The sequence below is a fragment of the Pongo pygmaeus genome, chromosome 12, assembly GCF_028885625.2.
Source record: "Pongo pygmaeus isolate AG05252 chromosome 12, NHGRI_mPonPyg2-v2.0_pri, whole genome shotgun sequence".
Taxonomy (NCBI): domain Eukaryota; kingdom Metazoa; phylum Chordata; class Mammalia; order Primates; family Hominidae; genus Pongo; species Pongo pygmaeus.
In genome coordinates this window covers 133,382,526-133,402,955 of record NC_072385.2, presented here as the reverse complement: position 1 = coordinate 133,402,955, position 20,430 = coordinate 133,382,526, and the positions used below count along the sequence as shown (strand labels likewise).

Sequence of the window (20,430 nt, the reverse complement as noted above, 5' to 3'; positions counted from 1 at the left end):
CGACTCTTTCCAGGGCTGGGGCTGTGTCCTGTGCCGTCCCATGGAGGTTAGAAGGTGGGCGGAGATGTGCTCAGCTTCCTGAGAGACGTCTAATTATAATGCCACCCCAGGCAGTAATTTGATCTTTTTTTCTTTTAAAAGATGAAATTCCCCTTTTATCCCTTTGCTTATAGTCCATAGCTCCTCTGCTTGTTAAACCTTAAGGAAAAGACTAAAATCTTTTGCCACTATTTTACTGTTGGTATGTATTTCAAAAAGAAAAATAACAATATACCTATTGCATTAAACATGTTCTGATCTGATTATAGCTACAAGGTAATGGATATTAAAGAATCTAGTGCTCTCCCATATGACAATTATAAATGGTACATTTTCCTTATTCCAGGAAATGTTACAAAAATTTGGGAACACTAAATTATATAATTTGCCCAAAGGTGCTTATGTCTGTCTAGAGGATGGGATAAGTGCATTGTAGTATAGATACCGCCTATCATACAAATTGTGTTCAGAAACCCCTGCTAAAACTAGTCTCATTGTTTTATGATCACATTATATGAAGGAGTAAATGCTGTATCAGAGATTCCAGGAATAAAACTTGATTATTAAAATCACCCTACACAACACCTCAGTGTCCAAAGGAACATAAAAGGTAATGTCAAGGGTTCCCGTATATCAACATAAATGTGATTTTCAGATAAGCAATTACAGCATAGTCCACAGTAATATCTGACATTTTTATTGCTTGAATATTTTTGTAATAAGGAAAAACAGTTCAGTACAAATTTACGATATTTTTACAGTAGATTAAAACTAGTATTTTCTAAATATTTGAATTTTCCTATCGATTGATTTTATCCATTATCCTCTTCTAAAGTATCGATCCAGTGGATCTTCCAGGATCAAAAATTAGCAACAATTGTCTATGTATTTTCACTATGTAGAATCTTGTGTGCACCTACGGTGTGCCAGGTCATTTTAGGCAGGCATGTAGTTACAGTATTAGACACTGTGGGGTTATCTGATGACCTTGCCGACCCTGTAACGCAGGTTGACCTGTGTCTGTTTTCGAGGAGAATATGCGTGCTTCCCGACACTCGGCCTCATCAGCTCCATGGGGGTCAGGCCTGCCTCGCGGACCCCGTAACACGGGTTGACCTGTGTCTGTTTTCGAGGAGAATGTGTGTGCTTCCCAACAATGGGCCTCATCAGCTCCATGGGGGTCAGTCCTGCCTCGCAGACCCCGTAACACGGGTTGACCTGTGTCTGTTTTCGAGGAGAATGTGCGTGCTTCCCAACAATGGGCCTCATTAGCTCCATGGGGGTCAGTCCTGCCTCGCCGACCCCATAACACAGGTTGACCTGTGTCTGTTTTCGAGGAGAATGTGTGTGCTTCCCAACAATGGGCCTCATCAGCTCCATGGGGGTCAGTCCTGCCTCGCCGACCCCGTAACACGGGTTGACCTGTGTCTGTTTTCGAGGAGAATGTGCGTGCTTCCCAACAATGGGCCTCATCAGCTCCATGGGGGTCAGTCCTGCCGGGACCCCTGCTGCTGGCTTCATCCTTCTCTTTGGAAGAATTCCCTTTTTCCCAGTGGAAGCCTCTGCTTTCCGCCACACTTCAGGCCACTGGAAACCCCAGCTCTCTCTGGCCCCACACAGGTCTTTGAGAAAAGGGAAAGATAAACATGACCAAGCCACCATCAGGTGAAGGACTGAGCCTTGTGTGCCCATCCTTGGCCTTCCCTGGTGTCATTGTTCAGCAGGGAATGTTCCGGAGCGAGGAGGCCAGAGCAGGCAGTGCCTCCAGCAAGTGCAGCCAGATGAAAGACACTCACTGTTCTCATCGCGATAAACTCAACAGTGCACAGCTCTAAATTTAAAAAAAGAGAGTCTACTGTGGTTTGAACGTGTGACCCTTCAAGTTCATGTTGAAACTGAATCCCGTTGTGGTGGTGTGAGGATGCGGGGCCCTTGGGAAGTGAAGGGATGATTGCCTTGTGCAGGGGCTGGAGGAAGGTGGCTGAGGCTGCCACAGGCCTTCCGCCTCCCACCCCGTGAGGACCAGGCACCCGCCCCAAGGCCACCTTGGATACAGACAGCAGCCTTCATCAGACACCGACCCTGCCAGTGCCTTGATCTTGGACTCCCAGCCTTCAGCACTGTGAAAAATAAATTTCTTTTGCTTTTAAGTTACTTTCTATTACTTGTGAATTACCCAGTCTGTGGTTTTTTTGTTACAGCAGCACGGAGGGACGGAGACACACTCACACTCACCTCAAGCTTAGCAACTGGACTGGTGTTCCTTCTGACTCCTTAGTCATCTTTTTCCCAACAAAGTCATCCTATTTCATCTCTGTATTTTATTTCTGTATGAAAGAGCCTGAAAACAGTGTCTTTGCTGACATGAACTATGTTATATTTCTTCATGAAAGTTAATATTCCCCACATTCCAAGCCAAGACTTAAAAAGTTATAATTGCCAGCCTTGGTGGCTCATGCCTGTAATCTCAGCCCTTTGGGATGCTGAGGCAAGAGGATCTCTTAAGCCCCAGAGTTCAAGACCAGCCTGGGCAACATAGTGAGACCTTGTCTCTACAATTTTTCTTTTTTTAATTAGCCGGGTGTGGTGGTGCACACTTGTAGTCCCAGCTATTCAGGGGGCTGAGGTGGAAGGGTCATTTGAGTCCAGGAGGTGGAGGCTGCAGTGAGCCATGACTGTGTCACTGCGCTCCAGCCTGGATGAGAGTGAGACTTTGTCTCAAAAAAAAGAAGTCACAATATCAACTCTGACAGATAGGAAATTCATTTTTTAGGTCAGTAAGTTAAAGCCCTAAATGATCCCAGATGGAATAGATTTTGATGAAGTGTCAAGGTTTACAGATTTCTCAATATATATTTTCCAAGAATATTTTCAATTTTCTGCACAGAAAACACTTTGACTCTTGTCCTTCATTATCAGTGACCAGAATGTTCAAGCATTTGGCATTGGTTCATGTCTTCCCCCTCTCCCATATTCCATTTGCATTTGTTCACGTCTTCCCCCTCTCCCATATTTCATTTGCATTTGTTCACGTCTTCCCCCTCTCCCATATTTCATTTCAAGTTTTAAAATTCCTGTGCACGACTCCAGGCCACACCTGAAGGTGCTCCCCCTCCAAGCTGTCCGTGTGTCGCCTCCACCCTGGCTTCCTCCCTGACACCTGCCGTGTGCTGATGCCCTTGCACTAGGCCCCAGTGTCTGCCTTCATCCCCAGTGAACCTCTGAACTCAAGAGCAGGGTGCAGGTTGCTTTTCAGCAGGGGTCCTATTAGACACCTGAGTGCAGTTCACCTTATGATTCATACCCCTGGGAACCCCTTGAGGGCCGTGGGCACCTTCATCCAGGAATACTTACAGGGGAGTTTAGGGAGAAACTTTAGAAAGTACCTAAGAGAGCTCCATTTTGTTTTAAAGCCAGTTGGTCAGTTTGCAAGATGCTCAGCACAGCACTGTTTTGGTGACCAAGATAGCTCTTGTTTCCGATGCCCTTGGAGTCTTGCTTTAGTTCCAAACTATATGCTTCATCAAGCTGTAAAATAAAAGGAAAAGAGAAGACACCCGAAACTTCTTAAACTAACAAAAATTTGAATTCAGAATATGTAAAGAATACCTACAAATCAATAAAAGATGAACATAAAAACTGATGCAAAGTGGGCAAGAACTGCAAACTGTCACTCCAAACACCAAAATTCAAGTGAATCATTAATAATCAGAAAATGTAAATGAAAACCTTGATAAGACGCCTTTTATATCTAATACTGCAACACTGGAAGGTCTGCCAATGCCAGGCAGTGTTGAATAGACTGTGTGGAGGGGCAGCCCAGGTCGGTAAGCCAGCATGATGCAGCCACCTTGGAGGCTATTTGGAATTGCCTGGAAATGAGCGGAATGGGCCAGGTGGTGACCAGCAATCAATCCACGCCTGGGCATGAGCTCAGGCACATTCTCTGCAGAGCGTGGCTGTCTCTTCTCAGACAGGATCCACCTCTGCCATGCTCTGGCCCAGGGAGGTGGTCTCCGGGGCCCATGACCTTAGCTGCTTGGCTGCTGGACCCCAGGCCCATTGGAAGGGAGGCCGGGTGGGTGGAAACGAGCCAGGGTGGAACAGTGTGGACGCTGCCCTATCCTAGAGCCGCATCCTTCCAGTCACTTTGGGATCAACCCATACAACACAGGGCACATCAACAGCACCTTTTGTTCTAGCATAAATAGGTGCTGAGAACTGGATGGGACCTACTTAAAAAGGGGGACTGTTTATCTGAAGTTTAAATTTAGGTGGGCGTCCTGTGTTTTTATTTGGTAAATCCAGCAATCCTGACTGCTACCCATTCTCTGAACTCCCAGAACAACTCACTTCTTACCTGACATTCTAGTCGCTTACATGAATTCCGTCACAAGCAAGCAATTTAAGTCCCATCCTTTACCATTACAGAGGCTGAGAAGATGAGTCTACAGGGACACACTGCCTTCCACAAGTTCTTTTTTTCTGCGCTTATTCACTGTGCAGGGCAAAAACGCTTTAGAAGAGAATGTGTCTCGAGCCCACCTTTCACAAAAGATAAATGGACACACAACTGATGGAAGAATCCATTCCATTTTTATAAAAATAATACAGGGTTTAAAATCAAAGTGAAGGTTTGGAAACCCTCACTGTTGCTTGCAACTGAGAATTTCAGCAAGAGACTGAAAGTGTGATGTGTTATTTACATTTTGGGCTTGCTTGAGAGAAGTTAACAAAATAACCATAAATAAGAACCTATCACATCTCAGGGCTAATAATGGCTAATAGAATAAATGAAATATTATACTTAATATGGCAACTTAACAAGTATTGATGCATTTGAAAGTGCTGATATCATGCAGACGACGCTCTTGGACCACAATTGATTTAAATCGGAAATTAACAACAGAAGGAAATTTGAGAAATCCAAAAGTATTTATAAATTAAACAACACATTTCTAAATTCATGAGCCAAAAGAGAAATTACAGGGGAAATTAGAAAGTATGCTTTTCTAAAGGACAATAAAATCAAAACATCAAAAGTTATGAGACAAAGCTAACATAGTGCTTAGAGGAAAATTTATAGCTTTAAATGCCTCCATGAAAAGATAATGAAGGTCTCAAGTCAATAATCTGAGCTTCTGCACTGAAAATCTAGAAAAAGAAAAGCAAATTAAACTGAAGGCAAGCCAATAAAAGAAGCACTAAAGAGTAAAGGAGAATTAATGAAATAGAAAAATAGAGAAAATTTGAGGGAACCAAAAGTTCGTGCTTTGAAAAGATCAACAAAATTGATAAGCCTTTAGCTTGAAGAAAAAAAAAGACAGGCCAGGCGTGGTGGCTCACGCCTGTAATCCCAGCACTTTGGGAGGCCGAGGTGGGCGGATCCCAAGGTCAGGAGTTCGAGACCACCCTGACCAACATGGTGAAACCCTGTCTCTACTAAAAATACAAAAAAATTAGCTGGGCGTGGTGGTGCGTGCCTGTAATCCCAGCTACTCAGGAGGCTGAAGCAGGAGAATCGCTTGAACTCAGGAGGCAGAGGTTGAAGTGAGCCGAGATTGCGCCACTACACTCCAGCCTGGGTGACAGAGCAAGACTCTGTCAAAAAAAAAAAAAAAAAAAAAAAAGACAGAGAAGAGAAGACACAGATAGTGAAATTTATGAATGAAAGAGGAGACATTACCAGTGACTCCTCTGAAATTAAAAATCACAAAAGAATTCTCTGAACAATATTTTGGGAATAAATTCTATGACATCGATATAGTTGTCAAATTCCTAGAAAGGAACAAATTAGCAAAATGACTCCATATATAATAGAAAATCTGAATAAATGTATAGCAAGTAAAGAAGCTGAATGAAGAACTAAAAATCTTCAGACAAAGAAAAATTCAGGCCCAGATGGTCTCACCCAGATAGTAACTTTTTATCAAATATTTAAACATGTAATATCAATATCTCACAAACTCTGCCATCAAATAGAGGGGAAAAGAATGATTAACAACTCATTCTATGATTCTATGAGACAAGAGAGTGTGTGTGTTGAGCCCACCTTTTACAAAAGATAGATGGACACAGAACTGCTGAATGAATTCATTGCATTTTGTAAAAATTAATACAGGGCTTTAAAATCAAATTAAAGTCCTGGAAATCCTCATTGTTGCTTGCAACTGAGAATTTCAGCAAGAGCCTGAAAGTGCTGTTTACCTGTCTGTCACCCTGATGGACACCTGTCTATCACCCTGATAGAAAAGCCAAAGGCATAGCAAGAAAGAAAACTACAGACCAATATCTCTCATATATAAATGGAAAAGCTCTTGACAAAATATTAGCAAACTAAAGCCACATCACATTACAACAAGGCTAAACACTATGATCAAGTGGGATTTGTCCCTGAGAAAAGAGGTTGCTTTAACATTAAAAAATAAATGTAAAGCATCCTATTTGTACAAAAACCACATGATCATTTCACTAGATGCAGAAAAAGCACTGAACAAAATTCAATGCACTTTCATGACAAAAGCACTCTACAAACTAGGAATCTAATAAATTAAAAACTGATAAAGAAAATCTAAACACAATCCCCAAGCCGATACCAGGCTAAATGGAGGGGGACGGACCATGTCCCTCTGAGTTCAGGAAAGGCAAGGACATCTCCTCTCATTTCCTTTCCAACGTGGTACAGCCTGTGCAAACACGGCAAAAAGGTGCCTAAATTGGAAGAAAGAAATACACTATTTGTATTGGCAGATGTCAGAGTCCTGTACGTAAAAAATCCTGGGGAATCCACAGACAACTATTAAAACTAATTTTTGAAAGCACAGCAAGTTTACAGAATACAAATTAATATGAAATTAATTGTATTGAAATATGTAAGCAATGAACAACCTGAAAAGGAAATTAAGAATGCAATTTTATTCATATCATCCAAAATTATAAAATACATAAGAATAAGTTTAACAAAAGTAGTGCAAGTCATGTGCATTGTAAATTAGAAAATGTTACTAATAGGAATTAAAGTGGCTTTAAAGATATGGAGAGACATTTTCTGTTCATGGATTGTGAGACTTAACATTGATTTAATGTGCAAAATAATGCCCCACCCCACAAGATAACATGTTCGAATCCCAGACACCTTTGAATATGTTACTTGGCAAAAATTGGTGTTGCAGGTGTGCTGAAGGATTTTGAGTGGTGAGATACTCCTGAATTGCCCGGGCCAGTCCAGTGTCATCACATGGGTCTCTATGGGAGAAAGAGGGAGGTGGGAGAGGTACAGGAAGGAAGGCAGAGGGAAGGGCCACTGGCCGAGGAAGTCACGTGCCTCTAGAACATGGAAAATGCCAGGAACAAGACCTGCTTCTGGGGCCTGTGGAAGGAAAGCAGCCCTGCCAGCACCTTCATTTTAGTCTGGTGAGACCAACTTTGGACTTCTGACTTCCAGAGCTGTGAGGTAATAAATCTGTGCTGTTTTTAGCCATTAAATTTGTGGTAATCTCTTACATCAGCAACAGAAAGCTAATCAAGAAGACAATTCTCTCCAAATTGATTATGGATTCAATGCACTCTCCATCAAAATTCCATATGGCTTTTTAAAGAAATTGACAACCTTATCCTAATATTTATATGAAAATGAAAAATGCCAAGAATAACCAAATCAATTTTGAAAATAAAATAGATAAAAGACTGTAACTTCCTGATTTTGAAGCATACTAGGAAGTGGCAGCGATCAGGACATGTGGCATCAGCGTGAAGATACATGTAGAGACCAGGGAACAGATGAGAGTCCAGGAATAAATCCCAACATTTACTGTCAATTGATTTTCTCAAAGGTGAGATTAAAAATTTGCCAAAACGTGGTATATATGTGCCACATTTTCTTAATCCAGTCTATCATTGTTGGACATTTGGGTTGGTTCCAAGTCTTTGCTATTGTGAATAGTGCTGCAATAAACATACAGGTACATGTGTCTTTATAACAGCATGATTTATAATCCTTTGGGTATATACCCAGTAATGGGATGGCTGGGTCAAATGGTATTTCTAGTTCTAAATCCTTGAGGAATCGCCACACTGACTTCCACAATGCAGCCATAAAAAATGGTGAGTTCGTGTCCTTTTTAGAGACATGGATGAAGCTGGAAACCATCATTCTCAGCAAACTATCACAAGGACAAAAAACCAAACACCGCATGTTCTCACCCATAGGTGGGAACTGAACAATGATAACTGAACAATGAGAACACATGGACACAGGAAAGGGAACATCACACACCAGGGCCTGTTGTGGAGTGGGGGGAGGGGGGAGGGATAGCATTAGGAGATGTACCTAATGTTAAATGAAGAGTTAATGGGTGCAGCACACCAACATGGCACATATAAACATATGTAACAAACCTGCACATTGTGCACACGTACCTTAAAACTTAAAGTATAATAATAATAATTAAAAATTTGTCAAAACATATGAACATGCACTTTACCAAAGAAGATATACGGATGGCTGATAAGCAAAGGCAAAGATGCTCAATGTCATTCGTCTTCAGGGAAATGCAAATTAAAACTACAATGAGATACCTTCTCATACTCACTAGCATGGTTAGAAACCTGGTTCATTGTATGATGAATAATAAATCACCATCCTTCACTTAAACCACACATAAAAGTAACCTTTTAAAGCTTAAAAATGTCAATATTAGAGGAAAATTATTAAGTGCATAGAATATGTACACAAACATCTTTATGGTATAAGGCTAGTGTAGATTTCCTAAATAAGACTCCCAAAAGCATAAAATTTAAAACTCATAAAGTTTAAACCGGTGACTACATCACAACTCAGGGAAAGAGCGGTATCTCAACAGAGAAGGAATCAGGAGCGGGAGCAGGTGAATCAAAGGTGAATCGAATGAATGACCAGCTCTTTTGCTAACTTCCTGATTCATCAATTCTTATCTCACCACAGTATTTCTTCCAGAAACTGTTATCAATTCTCTTTCTTGCTATTGCCATTTTCCTTGAGGAATATTCAAACTATTTTCCTAAAAACTGTATTCTTAAAATTTAACTTCCAATTTCGGCACAGCCATCCTGCTGACCAATCTTCCCACCAGGAATGAGAACCGCTGGACAAAAGAAGAAGTGTCTTCCAGGCACTATCTCAGACTCGCCAGGTGGGGCCGCATTCTGGACAGAAGGGAAGGTGGTTGAGGAAGGCCTGGCTTTTTGTGGGGTTCTTCCTTTCTGGGCATTTGCTAGTGTGGTGTTAGCCAGGGCTGGAGAGTCTAGAGAGCTGACCTTAAAGACACGGGTGACAGCCAAACTGTATGCTGAGTTCTGAGCAGACAAACCCAGCTGTCCAGAAAAAATTCAGCATTCAGGGTTACTCACACTGCTAGAAAGGTACTACCTGAGCCTGGGCAATTTATAAACAAGAGGTTTAATTGACTTACAGGTCCACATGGCTACGGAGGCCTCAGGAAACTTACAATCATAGCAGAGGTTAAAGGGAAGCAAGCCCTTCCTCACAAAGTGGCAGGAGAGAGAGTGAGAAAGAGCAGGGAAGTGCCACACTACAGCCATCAGCTCTTATAAGAACTCGTGAGAACAGCATGGGAGAAACCACCCCATGATCCAATCATCTCCCACCAGGTCCCTCCCTCGACACGTGGGGATTATAAATTGAGATGAGATTTGGGTGGGGACACAATCATCTCCCACCAGGTCCCTCCCTCAACACGTGGGGATTATAAATTGAGATGAGATTTGGGTGGGGACACAGAGCCAAAGCATCACCAACATGGCAGAACCAGAGGGGCCTAGATTCTGAGAGGATGGAGCTTTCTCAGGTGGGTCTCGGAGCGTGTGCCACTTTCTCCCTGAATGAAACATCTGCAGTTTGTAAGTGGCTCAGGCCTGGAGAACAAGAGACTATGGAAAGCTGTGGTTCAGAGGTCACCAAACAGCCCCTTGGCTGGGGTTAGCCCATTTGGCTGCCCCTAGGCTGGGGACCATGAGCAGGAGTTCAGCTCCGTGAAGGAACAGGTACAGGCCAATGCCTGCGCTTTGAGATCAAATCTCTAATGAATTGCTCCACACAGAAACTGAAACCCCACTTCAGACCAGCAGAAACGAGAGCAGATCTGTGGGACCTGCCTCCTCTCCGACTGAGGCCAGGACATGGAAATGAATGCTTAGCCAAGGCAGTCAGTGTGCTCCAGCCTGGACTCTCTGCAGCCTCACACATCATATCTGGCCTAGGCCAGAAGTGAATGCTTAGCCAAGGTGGTCAGCGTGCTCCAGCCTGGACTCTCTGCAGCCTCACACATCATATGCAGCCTAGGCCAGAAAGCACATGCTTAGCCAAGGGGGCCAGCGTGCTCTGCCCTAGACTCTCTGTAGACTCACACATCATATCTGGCTACAGCTGGAAAGGGAATGCTTAGCCAAGGTGGTCAGCGTGCTCCAGCCTGGACTCTCCACAGCATCACACATTGTAACTGGCTGCATTTGTTTGCTAGGGTTGCTGCATAACAAAATATCACACACTGGGTGCCTTAAGCGCATAACTGTGTTCTCTTGTGATTCGGGAGGACAGACGTTTGAGATGAAGGTGGGGGCAGAGTTGCATTCTCCTGGGGCCTCTTCTGTTCATGGGTGGATGGCAGCCTTCCTGCTGTGTCCTCACGTGGTCATCCCCTGTGTGTGGCTCTATGTCCTCCTTTCCCCTGGACATAAGAAGTTATAAGATCCCCATCATCCTGGATCAGCCCACCTGAATGACTTCATTTTCACTTGATTATGTTTTCAAGGCCCCATCTTCAAATAAGGTCACATTCTCAATTACTGAGGGCCACGTGTCAACTTATGAATTGGTGGTCACCATTCAATTCATAGCACAGCATTCAGTTAAAGATTACCAAGCAAACCAGTGACAGGACAAACCAAACTAAAAATAAACTAAAAATAAAAGGAGAGTAGAGAAGAGAAGTAATGGCAGGGGAGACCCATCTAGAGCAGCCAGAAGCCACTGCAGAAGCTGCACATTCCACAGAGCCAGTGGGAGCTGGAGACAGCTGGGATCCCTGCCCCTTCCGAGTTGATGGGGTGGGAGCAGGCAGGACACCCATGTCATGGCTGCAGACCCAGGCCCCCTGCTCCACAGAGCAGGCAGGATCCCCACCCCCATGTGTGCAGCTGCAGCCACCCAAACTACGGCTGTGGACCCAGGCATCTCTGAACTCTTGGGGGCCCAAGAATGCCCCCTCTGCCCTCATAGGCTCAGAAGTTTCTGATTCTGCTGCCTGGCTTCTCCCTGCTGTTGGCACCCACTCCAATCTTGGAGCAAAGTTAGGGCCAAGCCCAGGCACTGTCAGCCTGGCTGGGTGTGCACATGCTCCAGGCAGTGCTGACACACCAGCCCCCTGCTGCCTCAGCCCACCTCCAGACTTTGGGCACCAAGGAGCATAAGAGGGAAGCCGAGGGGAGGCTGAGGGCAGCTCAGGGCTGGCCTGCACACATCCTTGGCACCTATAGTCTGGGTGCCATGAAGCATGGCAGGAGGCAGACAGGTTCCTGGGCAGAAGTGACAGGTCCCTGGTGAGGCCTCACCTTCAGACCAGGAAGGGCCTGAAGGTAGGGGTCTTGCAAACCAAAGTAAAAACTTGTGGTGTCTTTTCTGGGCCTGCCCATGGCTGCCCATGGATCATTTGGCATTCACTTCCTCCCCTCTGAGGCCCATAAAATCTCTGGGCTCAGCCAGAGCTGAGCAGATATCTGGATGACCAGCTGAAGAGAGGAGCAACCCACTCTAGGGCCTCCTCTCTGCTAGGAGCTGGGGAAATGGTGGGATGACCTGCTGCAGAGAGGAGCTACCATCTGCTAGGAGCTGGACACGCATCGGGGCACCCTGGCTGTGGAAAGGAGCTATCCCCTTCTCTGAGCTGTTCTATCACTCAATAAAGCTCCCCTTCATCCTGCTCACCCTCCACTTGTCTGCATACTTCATTCTTCCTGGTCACAGGACAAGAACTTGGGACCTACTGAGTGGCATGGCTAAAAAAGCTGTAATACAAATGAGGCTGAAATACATCCCTTGCTCACCACATTGCAGGCAAAGAGAGGGAGAGAAGCGCTGCGGCCCCGTGGGGAGCCCAGACCTCAGAACTCCCCAAGCCAAGGCTGTGACTCCCTCTTTGAGGCCCTGCGGTTCTTGGTGTCTTCAGGCCTCCAGGTGCCACTGCATTCCCCAGTGCTGGCCACGGAAGCTGCCTGTGGTGTGCCTAGTCAAGCCACAGGCTTGCAGAGAGCTGGCACCCATGCTGGCACCTGGAGCTGCCTGCCCCGCTGCAGCAACTGGCGTGCTGACTGCACACTGGCTGGACCCCACACTCCCTCATGCACCCCTTGCCGCTCCATGCTTGACTTGCCCTTAGCAGGCATGGACCCAGGCTGGTTGTGTGAATGGAGCACAGCCTGCTAGGCCAAGTGGGGAGAACCAGCCCAGTGGGCTTGAGCAAAACTCAGGCAAAGGTGCTACCAGCCACAAAGTTTTCTGGACCAAAAAACAACACCCCAAAGACCCTGTAAGAAAGGGATAAGAGAAGCTGATCAGGGAGCACCAGCCACTGTGGTGAAGAGATGCAGATTGCAATGAAGGTGTCCTCCAAGAAGACCAGCCATGAGGTGGAGAAGCCAATCAGACATAACTTATCTTTTTCAAAAAATGCAACAAATGAAAGTTGTATAACTGGAAAATAAAATAATTGCAGCTAAGCACTAAATACGTGGGTATTAGAAGTGATTGAAATAGTCAACTGGATGGCACATACAGCAGAAAATATTAGGTTGGTGCGAAAGTAATTGTGGTTTTGGACCATGAATTTTAAATCATTATAACTAGGGTCAAACACATCTTCATGAATCAAAATAGGAACCATTACAATCAGCACATTTTTTGCCAATGAGAAATAAGTTTGTTTATTCCCATAGCATAAAAATCCATACTTCAGGATCTGACAAACTCTTGGAAAGCATTTTCTGCATCCTGATGGGTGTGGAAGTGTTTTCCCTGCAAAAAGTTGTCAAGATGCTTGAAGAAGTGGTAGTCGGTTGGGAAGAGGTCAGGTGAATATGGCGGATGAGGCAAAATTTGTAGCCCAATTCATTCAACTTTTGAAGTGTTGGTTGTGAGACGTGTGGTCAGGCATTGTGGTGGAGAAGAATTGGGCCCTTTTTATCAACCAATGCCAGCTGCAGGCATTGCAGTTTCTGGTGCATCTCATTGATTTTTTGAGCACACTTCTCAGGTGTAATGGTTTCACTCAGATTCAGAACGGTAGTGGATCAGACAGGCACAGACCACCAGACAGTGACCAGGACCTTTTTTTGGTGCAAGTTTGGCTTGGGGAAGTGCTTTGGAGCTTCTTCTCAGTCCAACCACTGAGCTGGTCATCACGGGTTGTTGTATAAAATCCACTTTTCGTCACACGTCACAGTCTGAGAAACGGTTTGTTGTTGTGTAGAATGAGAAGACACTTCAAAACGACAATTTTTAAAAAAATTTTCACTCAGCTCATGAGGAACCCACTTATTAAGCTTTTCACCTTTCCAGTTTGCTTCAAATGCTGAACGACTGTAGAATGGCCAACGCTGAGTTCTTTGGCAGCTTCTCGTGTGGTTGTAAGAGGATCAGCTTGATGATTGCTCTCAATTGGTCATTGTCAACTTCCGATGGCCGGCCACTACACTCCTCATCTTCAAGGCCCTCATATTTTTTGCAAAACTTCTGGAACCACCACTGCGTTGTATGTTCATTAGCAGCTCCGAGGCCAAATGCATCGTTGATGTTGCAAGTCATCTCAGCTGCTTTATGACCCATTTTGAACCTGAATAAGAAAATTGCTTGAATTTGCTTTTTTCCTAATATCATTTCCATAGTCTAAAATAAACGTAAAATAACACCGGGTAATAAGTCATTAGCAAAAAAACATAAAGTGAGAAATGCTCATTAAAATGATGTATAACGCAACCACATGTAGTTTAAAATGTTTTCCAATATCAAATGGCAAATTCCAACAATGCAAACAGCACAATTACTTTTACACTCACAGGCTGAACACAGAAAAGGATGGAAAACATTTTAGGAAATAAAAATAATGGCAGAAACGAGGGCACCACCACACAGGTGGAACCAGCACACAGGTGGAACCAGCACACAGGCGGAACCAGGCGCCACTCCAAGAAGACACAGTGTCAAGAGCTGACACCAGCACACAGGCGGAACCAGCACACAGGTGGAACCAGCACACAGGCGGAACCAGGCGCTACTCCAAGAAGACACAGTGTCGAGAGACTGTTCATCCCTGAAAACAAGAGGACAACAGCACACAGGTGGAACCAGGCACCACTCCAAGAAGACACAGTGTCGAGAGACCATTCGTTCCTAAAAACAGGTTTGAACTTTCTTCTGAGTTCTTTGTAATTTGACTTTATTATTGCCAACCTAAATAAGAGACAGAAAGACCTTCTGAAGAAAAGAATATTTGTTTGGGAATTCAGCATTGCAATGGGAGTCAGTGAATACATTCAGGGAGGTCAAGGAAGACGAGAGTTTTTAAAGAAAACATAAGTTGTTTGGAGACAATTATCCTTGCCTACAAGGGTCCATAGCAAGGGTGGTGCCGGTGTGGGGTTGGACAGGCAGGTGCTGGGCAGATGTCCTCACAGAGGTGCTTTCTGACTAAGGTCTCCGGGGCTTTTGTGCATGGATGTCGTGTCTGTAGAGTCTTTAGCTCTTGTTGTCAAGGCATTCGTGCAGCAGAGCCCTTGCAAGGTCCTCGGGGCTTTTGTGCGTGGATGTGGTGTTTGCAGAGTCTTTAGTGATAGTTATTGTTGTCAGGCATTCATGCAGCAAAGCCCTCCCTCCAACGCCTTCCCCAGCTCAGCTCATCCAGGTTTTAACACAAGCGACTCCACTTTCATTCTGAGAACTTTCACCATATTTGAAAAAAAGTGTAGAAAATAGGTAACATTTGTCAGGCTGTTTCACTGCTAGTCAAGGCTTCCAGTTTAAGGCCTGACCCAGTCCACACATTGGAGAAGCTGTAGAAATGGCCCTCACCTGGAAGTCACAGGGAGGAGCCCAGCTGTTTTTGTCTTTAACTGATTGCTTAATTTTTCTTATTTTTAATTTTTTGTCCCAGAATGGAAGAGCTAGACAATCTTACAGTTTTTAAATTCTTTGATATTATAAAGTGTTCCAAATCTATTTACAGCACACATTGTATATTTTATCCTCTCTGACCTGAAAGTACAAAATAGTATGCTCATTTGCATAAAGTGTATGTTTAAATTAATGGATGTTTCCATTATATACATTATTTTTTTCTAAATTGGTATTTTTCCATCTTAGCAGCAATCTTTTAACTCCAGTAACAAAAGTTTAAGATTAAGTTTTGAGAATTTGATACAAGAGAAAAGATGTAGGCTATTAAATTTATAATTCATCACATACATTGTCAAATTTAAAAGTGAGTAACTGGCATTTTTGCAATATAGTGTAATTCAATAAAGGATAATTACAGAATTTGGTATTTTATAACTAAATAGTAGGAGAGTTAATGTTCTCCATTTACATATGGAAATGTTAGCATGACTTATGTATTTTTAATTATCTAATGATAAATCTTTAGAGTATGCTGCATCTCTAGAGAAATTCATTTTTATGTACTCTTCTATTATAAACACCTAGACAAAGGCCACTTAACACATTTCAAGAAAAATAAATGTATTTTAATCGAAATAACCCTCTTAGTGACCTTTCCAGTAGAGTCTACTTTTAAGAATAATTATTCGCTTACCAGTGAGAGGATTTAAACTTTAAAAGCGGAAACACTCTACGATTTAGCATTTGCAAAGCCCGTAAGAGAATGCAGACATTCTGGTGAATAAATCTCTGGCTGATCACACGGGTCAAGCTTCCAGTTGCAAATGAGCAAGTGAGGAAGTGTAAGGTGGGCGTGTGGCCCTCCAGAGCCGTAGAGAAGACGCTGTCTCAAGGGAAGAACCAGTGGAGAGACTCGGTGCTCCAGGCAGGCCGGGCGACTTGGAAGCTGAGCGGGGCTGGGCTCCCAGGCGTGTGACAGATGCTGAGGCCAGGCCTTTGGCACGTACTGAACCGAGTGAAGTCTGCGGCTGGAAAGGGAGGAAACAAACCACAGGGAAGGAAAGGCCTGGCCACCTGTTCCTGTCCCAGAGCCCACGTGTGGAGTTGTCAAATGATGCCCCATAGGTTATTTTGCCTTTGTGGAAGGCGAACCATCTGGAAAACCTTGTTTTTGGCTTATTGCTCAAAACAGTTGGTGCTTTAGACAAAATGGATCAGCTCCCAGTGGGAACTGGCTGTCGTGTAGAATTCACAGACGCTTTGCTATCCCGGAGCCTGGAAATCTGAAGTGGGCGTTCTATGATTTTTCACAGCAGGAGGCATTTTATTTGGGTTGATTCCATGTTGTTCAAGAACATCCTGCGCTCCGGTTTTCGCAGTTAGAAGAAAAGGAAACACAGCAAGCAAATAGCTCTTTTCCACAGCTGCTGAAAAGGAATAGACACAACATCAGGCGTGGGATTCTCCCTGGAAGCCCCCTGGATGGTCTGCAGTGCTGATGGCCACATGCTATTAAACAAAATTTACTTTACTTTGATCAAGTGCCTGATTCATAGCTCTGCACCTTCTACGACAAGTTGCACAGTGAGGCTCCTAATGTATCAAGATACTGACAGCGGGAGGAAGAACGGTGTGGAAAAAACACACCTGACTCTTGCCACCAACTGGCCTAGAGAACACAGAACCGGGTATCAGGTCACCCGGCACACATGCAGGCTCCACACGCAAGGGACACACTCAGTGTGGACCAGGGAGGCGGACGGGCAGAGGCTCACCAACTGTCACTAAAGGCACCCATAGGGTCACCAGGACCTCCATGGCCCAGACACGTGGAGTCAGAAACTGCAGCGGGCGGACCTGGAACCTGATTTTACAAGGAATGACCCACAGAGCCTGCCCTGGGGGCCCTGGGAGGAGCTGGCACGGGCAGGAATGATGGGCCAGGGTCACCAGCTCGTTCCTAACCCGGAACAGCCTGCCCCGCCGGGCCCCAGGGCTCTGTCTGGGGGAGTCTGGCCCAAGAGTGAAAGCCCTTGGTAAAAGAAAAACTTCAGGCAAATTAAGTTGAACAGAGTTTAACCGAGCAATGATCGGGCAGCCTTCCCAGCTGGAGGAGGCTCAGAGACTCCAGCGCAGCCACGTCTGGGAGGAAGATTTATGGACAGGGAAAGGAAAGTAACAGACAGAAACGGACGTGAGGGATGGAGACAGCTGGATTGGTAACAGCCCGCATTTGCCTTATTTTAACAGGGTTCAAACAACTGGCTACGTCTGAGTGGCCAAATCTCGGTGATTGGCGCAAGTATAGGCTACAGTCTGTGTACAACCCCGCTTAGGTTATAGCTCACCACGTACAGAGAAACCTTTAGGCCGAACTTAAAATATGTAAGGAGGCAGCTTTAGGCCACACTTGATTTGACACCCAGGAGTGGGGGCCCTCCCCTCCCCCAGGCCCCTGGGAACTGGCCTTGGGCACCCTCCATGCTCCCTCACGGGACCTGACTCCAGGCAGTCCTGAGGCTGCATCCTGCACTGTGCAGCGGGCTCCTGGCTGCTCTCTTCCCGCCTGGACGACTTTGAACAGCCACGCATCCCTACCACTACCCAGGCATCCCGGGAAGCGAGGAGCCCAGCAGCTGTGGGAAACACCAGCCCCAGCAACCTTCCTTGAAAGCTCTGCCGGGGCCGGCTGCTGTAGTGGGGACTTCAGTCTGCTAAGTCAGTACTACATTGTGTGGAATGTGAGCATGGATGCCACTCCGTCTGGGATTCAGCACAGCGGCACTCTCTCTGCTCCACTATTAGGAAAGACGTGCCTGGAATAAGGAAAATCATTCCCTTTTTTTTTTTTTTTGAAGGAATCAAGGGTCATGGGCTCCCCTTGGAAAAGTAGCCTGAGGCTCTGTACAGCTGACAGTGCCAGCTGCACCCCCAGGAAGGTGTGCTTGCCTGTGAGTTGGGTGGGGCACATCTAGAGTGGGGCTCTGGAATCCGGCTGCTGGGGTGACAGCCCGCATAGCCCCTGAGGCTGTGAACCTGGGTGAGTGAGCCAGGCCCCCTGCAGCTGTCTGCACCCATCCAGCTGTTTCTGGCTCCTTCTCGCCTGATGAGTTGGTGTTGAGCCCAGACCAGTTATGACCTAGAGGGAGGGAGAGGTCTTGACTGTTCCTACAGAGCCCAGCTATGAAGTAATTCTCAAAATCCAGCTATTTTAATGTTTGACTGTATTTGAATGTATTTAATTGGTTCAAAATTTAAAATAAAAAATAAATAAGTAAAATCCCACCTTGTCCACTTGTTCACCCAGCAACAGAACTCCTTGTCTGAAGTTAATTGCTTTTTCTGTGTCTTCTAGATGATCCCAGAAACAGTCTGTCCATGTGCAACAAGTAACAGCAAACAGCATTCATATATATATGTGTGTGTGTATATATATATATAGCCCCCTGTTTATAGACAGGAAGGTGCCCCTGTACACACACAGTGCACAGTGCATGCTACATGTATATATGTGTGTGTATATATATAGTTCCCTGTTCATAGACAGGAAGGTGCCCCTGCACACACACAGTGCACAGTACATGCTACATGTATATATGTATGTGTGCGTATATATATTCCCCTGTTTATAGACAGGAAGGAGTCCCGCACACACACAGTGCACAGTGCATGGTACATGTTCTGCATTACACCTGTTGTATGTTACACACTGTACGATACAGTATATTGTTGAAACTGGAGAATTCTCTGAATTCGCCTCGCAGGATGTACTACAGGAGTGTGGCTCACCTGTTTGGCCACGCTGCAGCTCAAACCCCTAGCAGGAGCATGCAGAGGGGCAGGGGCAGAAGCTAGGGCAAGGACTTTGGGCTCTTGGCCCTGCAGTAGTGTCTAGAGGTGAGTGCGTGCAACCTCCGTGTTACAGAGCTCTCTCAGCTTGGCTGCCTGCAGATGGCTTGAGTGTTAACCAGCTCAGCGGACCTTCTGCCTTATCACAAGGGCAGAGAGCCAATGGGACAGCCTTCTGTGTCCCAAGCTCTTGTCCAGCATCCTGGAAGAATCGAATCACAAGCAGGCTGGAAGGATGAGTGCAGGGTTCTGTTGAGTGGTGAAGGTGGCTCTCAGCAGATGCACGGGGAGCTGGAAGGTGGAGGGGCGGGGGAGATCATCTTCTCCTGGAGTTTGGCTGTTGTCAGCAAACTCCTCTTGGTGTTCAGGTGCCTCTTCCCTCCTTCTCTGCCGGGCCACAGTATTGTTCTCTGCCTCTCTCCACTGCTCTCAGCCGCTCTCCACTTCTCTCAACATTCAGCAGTTTGTGTGTCTGCCCGCTAACGTCTCGGGTTTATATGGGCACACGATGGGGGGTGTGGCAGGCCAGAGTGGTCTTGGAAATGCAACATTCAGGTGGGAAAACAGAAGTGCCTCTCTCACTTAGATCCGTGGGCACAGGCCCGAGGGTGCAGCCCTCACCGGGAACCTGCCCCTCCTGTATCATCGTGACCTACGTGGTGCACTGTCTATTATATGTTGCTTATATTATTTATATTCTGCTAATGTTTTCCAACTTTAATTCTTATACACACAAAAACATATGATGCACACAATCTAAAATCAGGTTTTATTTTATCACTTAACCATATATCTTGAATATTATGCCTTACTAGTATAGAGTTCATCATTCTTTTGAAAAGAAATGTTATTTTCCATTGAGTAGATACGGCCTTGTTTATTTAAGCAATGCCTTAGTGAATTTCTCATAAGGTATTTCATTATTTTATTTTTTTAATACATCAATCTATATACTTTATACATATGTGATAACGTATATCTAATAAAATTTAAGATATTAAATTATCAGGTCAAAAGAGTAGGAGCGCTTTATCTTTAGTGTCTAATTTTCAATTGCTTTTTATAAATGCTAAGCTGGTTTGCAATTCTACCAGCAATGTGGGAGAGAGCACATGTCTTTCCACATTCTTAATGATCCAATTATTCCTAATCCTAGAGGCAGAAATCAAAAATCATAATTCATGATTTCAATTGTTTTCTTATTTTTAATTAAATTAAGCATCCCTTAGCACATTCGTACTCTGTTTACTGTCTCATCTTTTGGCCATTTTTTCAGTTGGATTATTGGTATTTTTATTACTGAATTGTAGAATCCATTTAATCATTTAAAAAATGTGCTTTATGATAGCAACGAATTTCATGATTTGTCCATTTCCTTG

The 20,430-nt window shown here is 44.8% G+C and overlaps 1 protein-coding gene and 1 pseudogene across 1 annotated transcript; both read right to left on the bottom strand.

Annotated features, from left to right (window-relative positions):
* Positions 1 to 860: 860 nt before the first annotated feature.
* Positions 861 to 2,315, bottom strand: LOC129030547 (uncharacterized). The gene is made up of 2 exons (XM_054475945.1): positions 2,275 to 2,315; positions 861 to 1,870 (listed from the first exon to the last, which is right to left on the bottom strand). Exon 2 carries the CDS (start codon positions 1,729 to 1,731, stop codon positions 1,015 to 1,017), a length of 717 nt encoding a protein of 238 aa, XP_054331920.1. The 5' UTR covers positions 1,732 to 1,870; positions 2,275 to 2,315; the 3' UTR covers positions 861 to 1,014.
* A 10,636-nt stretch (positions 2,316 to 12,951) lies between these two features.
* On the bottom strand, positions 12,952 to 19,697 carry LOC129030043 (histone-lysine N-methyltransferase SETMAR-like; annotated as a pseudogene).
* Between the last annotated feature and the right edge of the window lie 733 nt (positions 19,698 to 20,430).

Coding starts and splice junctions, on each gene's coding strand:
- LOC129030547 (XM_054475945.1), bottom strand. CDS start 1,731: ATGGGCACACAAGGCTCAGTCCTTCACCTGATGGTGGCTTGGTCATGT.